Source organism: Epinephelus lanceolatus, chromosome 20, assembly GCF_041903045.1.
Source record: "Epinephelus lanceolatus isolate andai-2023 chromosome 20, ASM4190304v1, whole genome shotgun sequence".
NCBI classification, from domain to species: Eukaryota; Metazoa; Chordata; class Actinopteri; order Perciformes; family Serranidae; genus Epinephelus; species Epinephelus lanceolatus.
In genome coordinates this window covers 9,036,307-9,049,175 of record NC_135753.1, presented here as the reverse complement: position 1 = coordinate 9,049,175, position 12,869 = coordinate 9,036,307, and the positions used below count along the sequence as shown (strand labels likewise).

At 37.5% G+C, this 12,869-nt stretch overlaps 1 protein-coding gene across 3 annotated transcripts in view; it reads left to right on the top strand.

The window, feature by feature from the left end:
• LOC117264920 (cadherin-20-like) overlaps positions 1 to 12,581 on the top strand; it is a 121,116-nt gene extending 108,535 nt beyond the window's left edge. For all 3 annotated transcript variants that reach the window (XM_033639241.2, XM_033639243.2, XM_033639242.2), the window contains 4 exons: positions 3,040 to 3,161; positions 4,601 to 4,718; positions 5,852 to 6,103; positions 10,661 to 12,581. In XM_033639241.2, coding sequence (XP_033495132.2) covers positions 3,040 to 3,161; positions 4,601 to 4,718; positions 5,852 to 6,103; positions 10,661 to 11,178 — 1,010 coding nt within the window. In that variant the 3' untranslated portion in view covers positions 11,179 to 12,581. The remainder of the gene's footprint in view (positions 1 to 3,039; positions 3,162 to 4,600; positions 4,719 to 5,851; positions 6,104 to 10,660) is intronic.
• The last annotated feature ends 288 nt before the right edge of the window (positions 12,582 to 12,869 follow it).

The following is a 12,869-nucleotide window of genomic DNA, read 5'->3' as shown; positions in this document are numbered from 1 at the left end:
TCATGATAGTGCTAGGAAAATATTTCACACTGTTTATAGACATCAGTGTTTCATGACATCTCTAGAAATGGGTCTGTATCTTTTTTAGACAACCAGAATGTTACAATTAACTTGACTGATAAAGCCAGTGCTACTGCTAACTTTATCTAGTGACAAACTGGATTTAAACCATTCAAAAATAATGTACTTATGTAGTTTAGGGGAAAACTGTACATCTGACTTCTCAGGGGGTCTTTTAAAACAATGAACAAGACTTTTTAAGGCTACCAAAATGTTACAATTAACTTTTGTCGACTTAAACCACACTGAAACAGGGACACCTGCCACCCAAAGCAGCCACATCCTTAATTAATTGCATAACTTTCAGCCTTAATAACATTTAAAGGGTGAGTTAAAGGAAAATTCACCCCCATATAATATTCATGAACAGAGAAGACTTAGGCAAACATGTTTATTTCTGCTGTAAAGCTAAGATTTTACCATGGGGGGTCGATGAGGATTGACTCACTCTTGAAGCCAACCTCAAGTGGCCATTAGAGGAACTATAGTTTTTGGCACTTCTGCCTATTTTTTTTTGGCCCCGGAGGTTGCTGCCTGTTGATTACAGCCTACACATCTAAAGTCAGATTAAAAACAACTTCCTCTTTACAACTTGTAACATTCTGGAAGGCCTGTTGTGCTGTTAATGAGTTCTACTCCACAGAAAAAGTAGCCTCCTACTGTTTATTTCCACAAGGTGATACTTTTGCATCATCTAAACTTATGTGACTTATTTTCAGTAACTACAGTTTTGACCAAATAATCATAAAAATCCAAGGATTTACACTGAAGTTTAGTTTGGCTTTAATGTCTTTCACTTACAGACAAAAGTGACTTGATAAGAAGTGAATTCATGGAGATAAAACACCCAGAATAAACAGATGGGTGAATATTTGTGCATAAACACAGAACCAGTCATTTTTGAAAACAGCTCCTGCAGAGTTATGTAACATAGAGCAGGAGATGCCCTGCAGTTCTGCACACAGCTGGTAGCACCAAAAGTCACCTTCATGCTCTCCTCCCTTTGCTTTGTTTGTCTGTTTGTCTCTTTGTTTGGTAGACACACCTAAAAGGAGATGCTAATTGAATTAATGACTAATTGAATAACTTTTCGCATGGTGGCTAATTATTGTGACGGAGAGGGCAAGAGAGGACACAGGTAGGAAGGGATGGAGAGAGAGAGAGAGAGATAAAAAAAAAGTGACAGAAACAATGTGGAGGAGGAAAATTAGCCGGAACGAAGTATAGCTGATTGATTGGTAACTAATCAATATTAAATGAAGCGAGAGTTATTAAGTCAGTCACATACTTTACTCATTACCTCTAAGTTACACTTTTCTCTGTACTTTCTGTGACTTTTCATTTGACTGAGAGGCTTTTTCTGTCAAACTTTATTGATCATTACACTGTTAAGCACTTTAAACTGTACTTATGCCACATGATACTGTGATGACGAGCTGTGTGTTCGCACTATCATTGAACTCACTATCTGAGATTTTGAGAACAAAGATGCAAGTTTGGAAAAGTTAGATTAAAGGGATAGTGCACCCAAAAATGAATATTCAGCCATTATCTACTCACCCATATGCTGAGGGAGGCTTTGGTGAAGTTTTTGAGTCCTCACAACACTTGTGGAGATCCAAGGGGAGAGGAAGTAGCAACACAATTCCACCTAATGGAGGCTTATGGCGCCCCAGATTCAAACGTCCAAAAACACATAATTGAAACCATAAAATATCTCCATACTGCTCGTCCGTAGTGATCCAAGTGTCCTGAAGCCCCGACACAAAAAGTTGTTTGGAAAAACGTCATTTTAACTCTGTCTCAAGCCTCATTGTAGCCTGTAGCTCTAACTGCCTCTCGGTACACCTAACTTCACCTGAGCCTTCCTCGGCATATGGGTGAGTAGATAATGGCTGAATTTTCATTTTTGGGTGCACTATCCCTTTAAGTAATTATTTTGGGGGTGGAAAATATAATTTTACAACAAAAGTTATTAATTCTGAAAATGTCCTCATATTAAATTTCAAGCTCAAGTTTTACAACAAATTTTTATAATTTTAGGGGAATAAAATGTGTATTTGTGTATGTATATTTTATATTCTGTAAGGTGACCTTGGGTGTATTGAAGGTGCCTTTTATATAAAATGTATCATTATTATTATAATTATTTTGAAAATCTATTAATCTATTAAGTATGCAAAATATAACATATTAAAGTCAAGATATTATGAAAATTAAATATTAATTTTACAAGCAAATTGTTATATGATGAGGAGAAGTCATAATTTAAGGACTTTTTGCATAAGAATAAACTCATATTTTCATGTGAAAAAATGATAGTATTATGAGCAGGAAGTCATACTGCTCTAAGAACATTGTTGTGATTTGACATTCTTCACTCTTTTATTAAATAAAGTCAAAACTTTGGTCACACATCCTTTTCACATTCTTTGTAGAAGCTTGTTTGGAACAAAACTAAAGCAACTCAATCAATATTCACATTATAATTGAACAACTTCTTACTGTACTTTCACAGCGCTGATTTCACTTCACTCTGGTAAAAGATCAGCAAAGTTTCAGCACATTCAAGTGCTGCTTTCTGACCCTCACACACACACACTCACACAGTTATATACAGTATAAACACACACTCTGGGCTGCGTGCCGCTCCGACCTCCAGAGCTCCAAAGTCACGCCATTGATTGATCGATCATGTGATGAAACCTGAGAAAGTAGTTACTGCCCACTAATTGCGTTTCTATTGCCTATTACACAGCTGGTTAAGATATGCAAATTGCTGATTGGTAATGGGGAATAATAGAATTGTAATCTAAGCGTGAGAAGGCCTAATGTGCCGCAGGCTCGCTGTAAATGAGGGGAAGATTAAGAGAGGCACAAACTGAGCTCAGCAGGATCCTCAAGGAGTCATTTATCTGAGTCCATCAACATGTCTTACAGCTTCTGACCAATTTGTGCATCTTCTGTGTGTTCCTGCAGATAACCCCACACAGATCTCCAGCGTGTCAGTGGCTGTGAGGGTCCTGGATGTGAATGATAATCCTCCCTCGCTGACGCACTACTTGGAGGCTTATGTGTGTGAAAACGCCAAAGCAGGGCAGGTACGAAACATCTGACATGGAGCATCACAGCATGAAGAATGATATAGCTGATAAGTGTCGGAATGAAAACTAAGTACATTTTTTCAAGTACTGTACTTCAATACAGCATTTGAGGTGCATTTTATACTTACACTCCACCAGACTACTGAGGAAAATACAAAACTTTTTACTCGAAAAGTACAATACCATAGTGCTGAAACACTTAAGTAAAAGTCCTATATTCAAAATTGTACTTGGGTAAAAATATAAAAGTTTTAGCAATTTTTGCAAATGATCCCTACAGAGGTCAGCCTTTTTGTTAAAGTGTAAGATCCCTTTTGTTTAATTAGAAACAGCCCTGAAATCACAATTGCCAAACCCACCAGACTCCATTTAATTAAACTGTAATTTTAGTGTGTATAGAGCCAGATATTATATCACATCTAATTGTGTGAATTAAGGGTTTATTTCAACCAAACCAGAGTTAGTAATTGTTGGAACAGTGGAAAGATGAACCAAGATGGTTTTTTGTGAGTTTTACTTTTCTTCTGTTGACTTTGAATGAAGTGTGTTTTACAATGATAATATAACTCTTAATTTAAATGGAGTCTGGTGGGTTTGGTGATGGCAATTTTTCGGGCTGTTTCTGGTTAAACAAAAAGGATCTTAATCTTTAACAAAAAGGTCTATCTCTGTATGGATCCTTTCTATAATGTTGTCAGACACAATAACAGCAATGTGATCCTGTCAGTGGCAAAAGCAAGTACTTCTAGTGGACATAAAATTGACAGTGCATAATTGCCCATTGACATTACATTGCAGCCTATTTTGCCGCTGCAGGCAGCTATGGCCTTGCTCAGTATTGGATCATTTTCAAAAACTGTTGTCTCTATTAGACACTTAGACACAAAAACATGGGAAAACAATGTTTAGGTTGAAAAATAAATTAATTTAATTTTTATAGTTTGTAAAGATGGAAGATTTAATTACTACATACATATAGCTGGGTAGCTTAATCTATAATAATATATCATATTTTACATGTTGTTATATTTTGTATTAATTATCTGAATCTGTAAAGTCATTAAATAAATGTAGTGGAGTTAAAAGAAGGATATTTTCCTCTAAAATGTAGTGGAATAAATATATAAAGTACAAGAACCTCAAAATTGTACCTAAGCACAGTACATGAGTAAATGTACACGTTATTTCCCACCATTGCATACAAAAAATACTGACATCTTTAAAAAATATGATGCATTATTATAGATTAAGCACCCAGCAGTATACTAAATAATTAAACCTAGCTCCACAAGGTCATTCAGTACTTATATTTGTGATACTTAAGTACATTTAGCTGATACTTTTGTACTTGATACAGTTGTGAATCACAACCAAATATGAATCAGTACTGTTCCTCCACTGGGATCTGACTGATGTATCTATTTGATGTAATCCAGCTGATCCAGACAGTGACGGCGGTGGATCCAGATGAGCCGCTGGGTGGACAACACTTCTACTACAGCTTGGCTCCAGAGGCCATCAACAATCCCAACTTCACCCTGAGAGACAACCAAGGTAGACAAGCCCAGACTATTTGTTCTTTTAAACATTTAACACGTTGACTGTCTATAGTTGTGTTTTACAGGCCTGTACAGAAGTAGATACAAAGAGAAGTCCATCTTGTATGATTATATCACTGCTTCATAGCACTGATCAGATCATCAATGTCCCATCCTTCCATTATCTTCCTTCACCAGATCTATGAAAGCTTTAGTTCCACTTGAGTAACCATTCTCTGGTTTACATACAGCAGACTTCCTCTGAATCTGACAATGTAACAATGTAGAGTCAGTGTTTGTAAGAGGGAGTTAATTGTCCTAAAGTGAACTGCTCAAAGTACTGTCAACTTTCTAGAAAACACAATGCAAGTCCTTTGTATTGGACTTGCTTTACCAGATAAGAACCATCAGGAAGCTAACAGGAAGTGAGTGAGTATTTTACTCACATTTGCCCATTGTAACTGGTGCTAAAATCTTACACATGCATCTTTAATCATCATTTTGTCTCTCAAGACTGTGTTCAAATGTGGCTGAAACTTAATAACTGATTATCTCTGGAAGAACAGCACCCAATCTTGATTAATGGGTCACAATGTAAAGAACGTTGTTTGCAACGATGGTCACACATGATTTCACCTAGGTGGCCTGGGTCTAACTCCTGTTATGAAAAGAAAAATTTAGTTTTTTATTTACGTGAGATCATATTCTTGGTCTTTAAATACACATGGGGTTTCTGAAGGCTGATGTGGATGGTTTTTTTAGACTAAACACTATTTTTAGTTAAATTAATTATCTAAATTTGTTAACATATTATACAGGATTAATTATTTCTCCACCACATGCCAGCAGACAGACAGTCCTTCTAGCACTGGTCTAATATGTTGACAGTAATAATCATAGTAAGTGAGAATAACAAGCTATGACTAACTGGTGTTACATCTCTGCCTATAACACCTTCGTCTTCACAGCTGCAAAAAAATCTTCAGTTCTCACAGTCACCCTCAACTCTCATCTGCTCGTTCACAGTTACCTCCTGTGAACTTGGATATGTGCCGTCTATGGCCTGAACCCTGTTATCTGTAAAAGTCAGCTGAACTCAAAGGACTCCACTGACTCAACCTTTTTCCTGACCTCTCTGTCTCTTTCCAGACAACACAGCGTGGATCCTGACACGACGAGGAGGCTGGTCGCAGCAGGATCAGACCATCTTCTACTTGCCCATCTTCATCTCTGACGGCGAGCAGCCGGTCCAGACCAGCACCAGCACTTTGACCATTCGCGTGTGCAGCTGCGACCACGAGGGCAACGTCATGTCGTGCAATGCCGAGGCGTACAGCCTGCCCGCGAGCCTCAGCAGAGGGGCACTCATCGCCATCTTGGCCTGCATCTTTGTCCTGCTGGGTGAGTTATGACCTGCTGCAAAGAGGAGCCGGTGGCCTCCTGTCATTTAATGATAACAGTGACAGAGATACTACTTGAAATTCTTAGCAAAGAGTTTTTTTTCTGATATATATAATGTTATTTTAGTATATTCTTCAGATTTTAAACACATAAATAACAAACATGGAAAATGGAAAACATGCAAAAAAAATAAAATACATTTAAATAATCTTCAGAAATTAATAAAAGAAAATAAACCAAATAAACAAAGCACAAGACAGAGATGCTGACATTAGAACTGTAGGTAGTAAGCCAGGTAGACTGCAGTTTACATTAGCAGACACTGCTCAATCCATTCTGAACACTTTTGCCCGTGCTTTTGGCTTTAGAGAATATAGAATAAAATTTCCTCAGTACTTTTTGCAACAGTGGATCCTTGCTGAAACTATAAAGTCCTGAAAGGTGATTTTTTTATTGTTTTATCTTGTATGCACAAATATATTAACTTGTGGTAGCAAGTGAATTATCGTGTAGGAAGACACTATATTGTGGGAACAAGTTAATTATCTTGTCCTCAGGCTACCATATAGTAACTTGTTCCCACAAGATAATTCACTTGTTCCCACAATATAGTGTCTTCCCACAAGTTAATTAACTAGTTCTCTCAAGATACTACTTGCAACTTGTGTGCACAAAATAAAAAATGATCACCTATTGGTACTTTAGGAGTTCCTTGATTTCACAAACAAAAGCAGGTTTCGCATTTTCTAGCCATTGACCGTCAGTTTTGCCAGCTGATATGACAGCTAGCTAGCTATCTCCTGCTGACTTTTTTTATGTTTTCAGTTGGCTTTACTTTTTTCTAGCTTTTACTTATTTAAAGAAAAAGACAATAATACTAATGCAAATACTGCAGCTAGTAAGCTAGCTAGGTAGAAATGTTAACGTCTGCAGCCAAGGTTAGCAGAAACACACTGTTTAATAGCATTCTTTACACTTTTGCTCATATGGTGTTGGGAAACATAGAATAAAAAAGATTCCCTCCAAAGTCTCTAATACAGAGGAGCTTTGTTTTTAATTACATTTTGATTTGATCAGAAAACTGTCATATGTTTTTTTTTTACTTTATTTGCCCCTCAAATGCTAATCCAGTAGGTAGGCCTACTTAACATACCTATTACATAAATCTAACAATATTTAACCCATATTAATAACCATATCTAAATGTCTTAAATAATATCTTGATACAAAAAAAGTGACATATATTTAACAATGATTAGGAGGACAGTTAAAGTTCTCTGTTACCATTGACATTATGAGCCAATTAACACTAAAAAGCAGAAATAATTGTCCCTTAATTGCATATTTGATATATTTAACAAAGATCATTTAATAATCCTTCAGCTAAAATGGATAAAATCAGAGTTATTATGTCTATTCAAACAGTGAGCTCATACTTTAAGTGAGCAAAGATGTTTTAACTAAATGTATTGCTGCCTCTCGGTGGAGCCGAGTGACTCAACCAGCTGAGCCCTCCTGCTCACACTTAGAGGTCTGCAGGGAGAGATAAAGTGGGTCCATATCAGCCTCCAGGAGAGAAGAAAGTGTGATGCTATAGGGCAGCTGGTGCTAATGAACGTTAGACGTTTGCCAGGATGCAAAAAGAAACCCATATTTAATCCTGCACGGATGATGTCACACTGGGAGATGGCTTAGCTGACTGCTTCTAATACCCCTGTGGTATCTCCTTTCTCAAGCTGAGAATTTCTACTCTCAAATGTTGAGTTTAAAGACGAGAGTTTATTGAGTCTAAGACTGAGTTTTGCTTCAAGACACACCAAAGTGTGCTACAGTCCCCCATTTCAGTTGTTCTTATGTGGTTAAAACAAGTGTGACTGATTCTTCTTAAAGGCTGATTTCTTTATTCTAGAGAAGCTTATCAGGAATATGCAGAAGAAGCGCACTCACCATCTGAAAGGTCAGGGTGTTAAACAAAGTGCTGCGGTGATTTTAATCAAGGCCGACCTCTACCCCGAGGCTTGCCCTCGGTCAGTACTTTCACATTAAACTAGAAAAGTTTTACAAACAGTCTGACCAGGAAATTGTTTTCCAGCTGGAATTATCTCGTCTGGATTCATGTGCCTTCATTGTGCTTCTTATAGATGTGATTTGACACAAAACTTTGGAACAAAAGTTGTCGTCTTTGTGGGCAGCAAACAAAAAAAACATCAAACAGTGGAATTTTTTTTGTCAACTAACTTCTTCTTTTTCTAATCTTCTTATTGCTAGTTGCGTCCAACCAACAGTATAAAACCAAAGAAATTCAATTTGCAAATTATATAAAACAGAGGGGGGAAAAAAGCAAATTATTACATGAAAGAAGCTGAAGGCATTTAAGGTTTCATAATTTTTGCTTGATAAATGACTTAACACATTACAGAGTAAACAAAATAGTATCAAAGTGTCATCCATCCATGGATAGATTACTGAACAGACCTACCAGGCATAGCGTCAGGGATACAAAGTGTCAGGTACCAGGAGGAGACTCACAACAGTAAAGAGGGAATGATCCCAAAGAGAGACACACAAAATACCTTGAAAAAGGGTCCAAACAACAACAGACAGAAAACAACCAAAAAAGGCACAAAATTACCTTAAATGGCCACAAAATGACTACAAAGTGGCATAAAATGACCAAAAAAGCAACAAACTTACATCAGAGACACAAAATGACTATATAGACATAAAATGACTACAAAGAGACACAAAATAACTACAAAGAGACATAAAATGACTACAAAGATATATAAAATTACTACAAAGAGACATAACATGACCACAAAGAAACACAAAATGACTACAGAGACATAAAACAACTACAAAGAGACATAAAATGACTACAAAGAGACACAAAATAACTACAAAGAGACATAAAATGACTACAAAGATATATAAAATTAGTACAAAGAGACATAAAATGACCACAAAGAAATACAAAATGACTACAAAGAAACACAAAATGACTACAAAGAGATACAAAACAACTACAAAGAGACACAAAACAACTATAAAAAAACATAAAATGACTACAGAGACATAAAACAACTACAAAGAGACACAAAATGACTACAAAGAGACATAAAATGACTACAATGAGACGAAATGACTACAAAGAGATACAAAACAATTACAAAGAGACACAAAATGACTACAAAGAGACATAAAATGACTACAAAGAAACACAAAATGACTACAAAGAGACATAAAACAACTACAAAGAGAAACAAAATGACTACAAAGAGACTACAAAGAGACATAAAACAACTACAAAGAGACACAAAATGACTACAAAGAGACTACAAAGAGACATAAAACAACTACAAAGAGACACAAAATGACTACAAAGAGACATAAAACAACTACAAAGAAACACAAAATGACTACAAAGAGACATAAAACAACTACAAAGAGAAACAAAATGACTACAAAGAGACTACAAAGAGACATAAAACAACTACAAAGAGACACAAAATGACTACAAAGAGACATAAAACAACTACAAAGAAACACAAAATGACTACAAAGAGACATAAAACAACTACAAAGAGAAACAAAATGACTACAAAGAGACTACAAAGAGACATAAAACAACTACAAAGAGACACAAAATGACTACAAAGAGACATAAAATGACTACAAAGATATACAAAATGACTACAAAGAAATACAAAATGACTACAATGAGACGAAATGACTACAAAGAGATACAAAACAATTACAAAGAGACACAAAATGACTACAAAGAGACATAAAATAACTACAAAGAAATACAAAATGACTACAAAGAGACACAAAATGACTACAAAGAGACATAAAATGACTACAAAGAGACATAAAACGACTACAAAGAAACACAAAATGACTACAAAGAAATACAAAATGACTACAATGAGACGAAATGACTACAAAGAGATACAAAACAATTACAGAGACACAAAATGACTACAAAGAGACATAAAATGACTACAAAGATATACAAAATGACTACAAAGAGACACAAAATGACTACAAAGAGACACAAAATGACTACAAAGAAATACAAAATGACTACAAAGAGACACAAATGACTACAATGAGACGAAATGACTACAAAGAGATACAAAACAATTACAGAGACACAAAATGACTACAATGAGACGAAATGACTACAAAGAGATACAAAACAATTACAGAGACACAAAATGACTACAAAGAGACACAAAATGACTACAAAGAGACGAAATGTGACTACAAAGAGATACAAAACAACTACAAAGAGACATCAAATGACTACAAAGGGACACTAAACAACAAAGAGGCAAAACCATCACAAAGTCTGTGTCTTGTAGGAGAGGTGGTGGGGCCTTTTGCATATCTGTGCCCTGGGGCCCATTGGCTCATAACTCACCCATGCAACCATCAAGTCTCTGATTTGTAGAAGTATAGATTTTGTGCTACTTTGCAAAAAGCCTGTATCATTTCTCAGTTAATTAACATCCATTAAATTCGTCTGGCTGACTGTTTCCTTTCTCTTCCCAGTGATGATTCTGCTCATGCTCTCCCTGCGCACCCATCGTAAGAAACCCTACCTGTGCGACGAGGAGGAGAATGTCCACGAGAACATCGTGCGCTATGATGACGAAGGCGGCGGTGAAGAGGACACCGAGGCTTTTGACATCGCCGCCATGTGGAACCCTCGTGAAGCACACCACCACCTAGGCAAGATGAGACAGGACATGCTGCCTGAGATCGAGAGCCTGTCGCGTTACGTCCCTCAGGCGTGCGTCATGGGCGGCGGCGGGGACAGTAACGTTCACGGATATGTGCTGGCAAAGCTCCTGGAGGCTGACATGGACCCGTGCGCCCCACCATACGACTCCCTGCAGACCTACGCTTACGAGGGAGAAGGCTCGGTTGCCGAGTCGCTCAGCTCGCTCCAGTCGGGGACATCCAATACAGACCACGAGTACGACTATCTCAACGACTGGGGGCCTCGCTTTAAAAAACTGGCAGAGATGTATGGCGTGCTGGAGACAAACACTCCTCCAATGTGGTAGAACAGGAGAACCTTTGTCTTTTTAATCTGACAAAAATTACATCAACAAAAAGAGACCAAAATATCAGAGAAGTGACACAAACAGACAAATCGTGTGCACAATAAAGCCAGGATGTGCTCACGTCTGCATCCATGACTGTTAGCACTTGAATTCCTGCCGAAGCCTCGATTCTCCACAGCCTTGAAGGCCTGAGATGCCCGCAGCAGCAGCAGCAGCAGCAGCAGCAGCAGTGTGAGCTGGTTTTAAATCTGCCCCCAGAGACTGAGGCTGGATTGGCAGCCATGCTAGGCCCGCAAAGGAACGGCTTCAAAGCACATGTTAACTCCCCTGCCTGACCCAGCCACAGGCAGAGCCCCTTTGGTTCAAAGTGTTGCGCGATTTATGCCAGAGATGAAAACGAGACTCACAGCAGCACAGGAGACAAACTCTGAAATGCTGATCCACTGTTCTGTGCTTTTAAAGACGACCCGAGCCACAACACTGAGGGGGAAAATGAAAGAGAAAAGTCATTCCTGTATTCAGAGATGTGTTCTTCTTTTGTTTCATCTGTGGGCAGGTCTTAATTTATTTCTTCGTTTCATGTGCTGTATTTATATTTTTTGCTAACTTATTTGGGTACTTCAAACCAACACTGTACTTAAACTGCCGCTATATGAGGACGTCTTTAAAAGATCACGTATATGTTGTAACATACATGATGTAAAAGCTCTTGTTTTCAGTCTGTGTGATGACAAGTTCTCTCCAAATGTCACATGACATGCGCAGGAGATGGCGAAGCTGTAATCCCATGTGGGTTTTCCAGGTTGATATGTTTATTGTATTCTTGTTTTTGTATAATTTTTAAGCTTTGTATTGTAACTATTTTTTTTCCAAAAAACATAAAGCAGTTCATTCATGAGGATATGAGGGAAGCCAATGTTTGGATTTATCCCAGCAGGCGGTCAAATGTTAAATAATATGTGAATGTCCTGCGCATCATCCCCGAACCTGGACGAGCACACGACCGAGTCGCCTTTCATTTTGGGATACACCACCGTGCCCAGCCAGAGTCGGATGATTTGTCCTGTTTGAGATGATGTGTTGCTTCTGTCACCACACAAGCGTGGCTGAATCCTCCATTCCTGTGGACTTCAGAGACATTGATAATCTGCATCAAGTGCCAAATGTAAAATAAAGGACAAAAAAGACGTTTTGGATGAAAAAAAATAGAAGAAATCAGCAAAACAGAAACACCAAAAGATTTAAAAAAAGGATTTTACAAACTGGAAGGAATTGAAGGTACATTTTGATAATTTGATTGGGTAAAGTTTACTTGAAATCTATGTGGTCAGTCATGCTGCAGTAAGTGGTGTGTGAATGTAGATATTTTTTGTATTCTTGGTATAATAAAAAGGTAAAAACAATGTTGCTTCTCTTCTCATTAAACCACTTGGAGATGAGACAATCATCAAAACACTGATGCAAGGAAAGAAATTATGCCTTCTGAACATCTGGGTGGCAGCACTTTCAGAGCACTTAGTAATAATAAACTGCTTCTTTTGGTGGCGAGGAGCATTATGCAATCCCCCGAAGCATGACAGAAATGTAAGTCCTTTAAAAGATAAAGCAGCTATTTAAATTTGCAATCATATGCTGAATTGTCCTCCACAGTGTTATTGCAGCTGAATCACTTTTCATTACAGTTTCTCCTC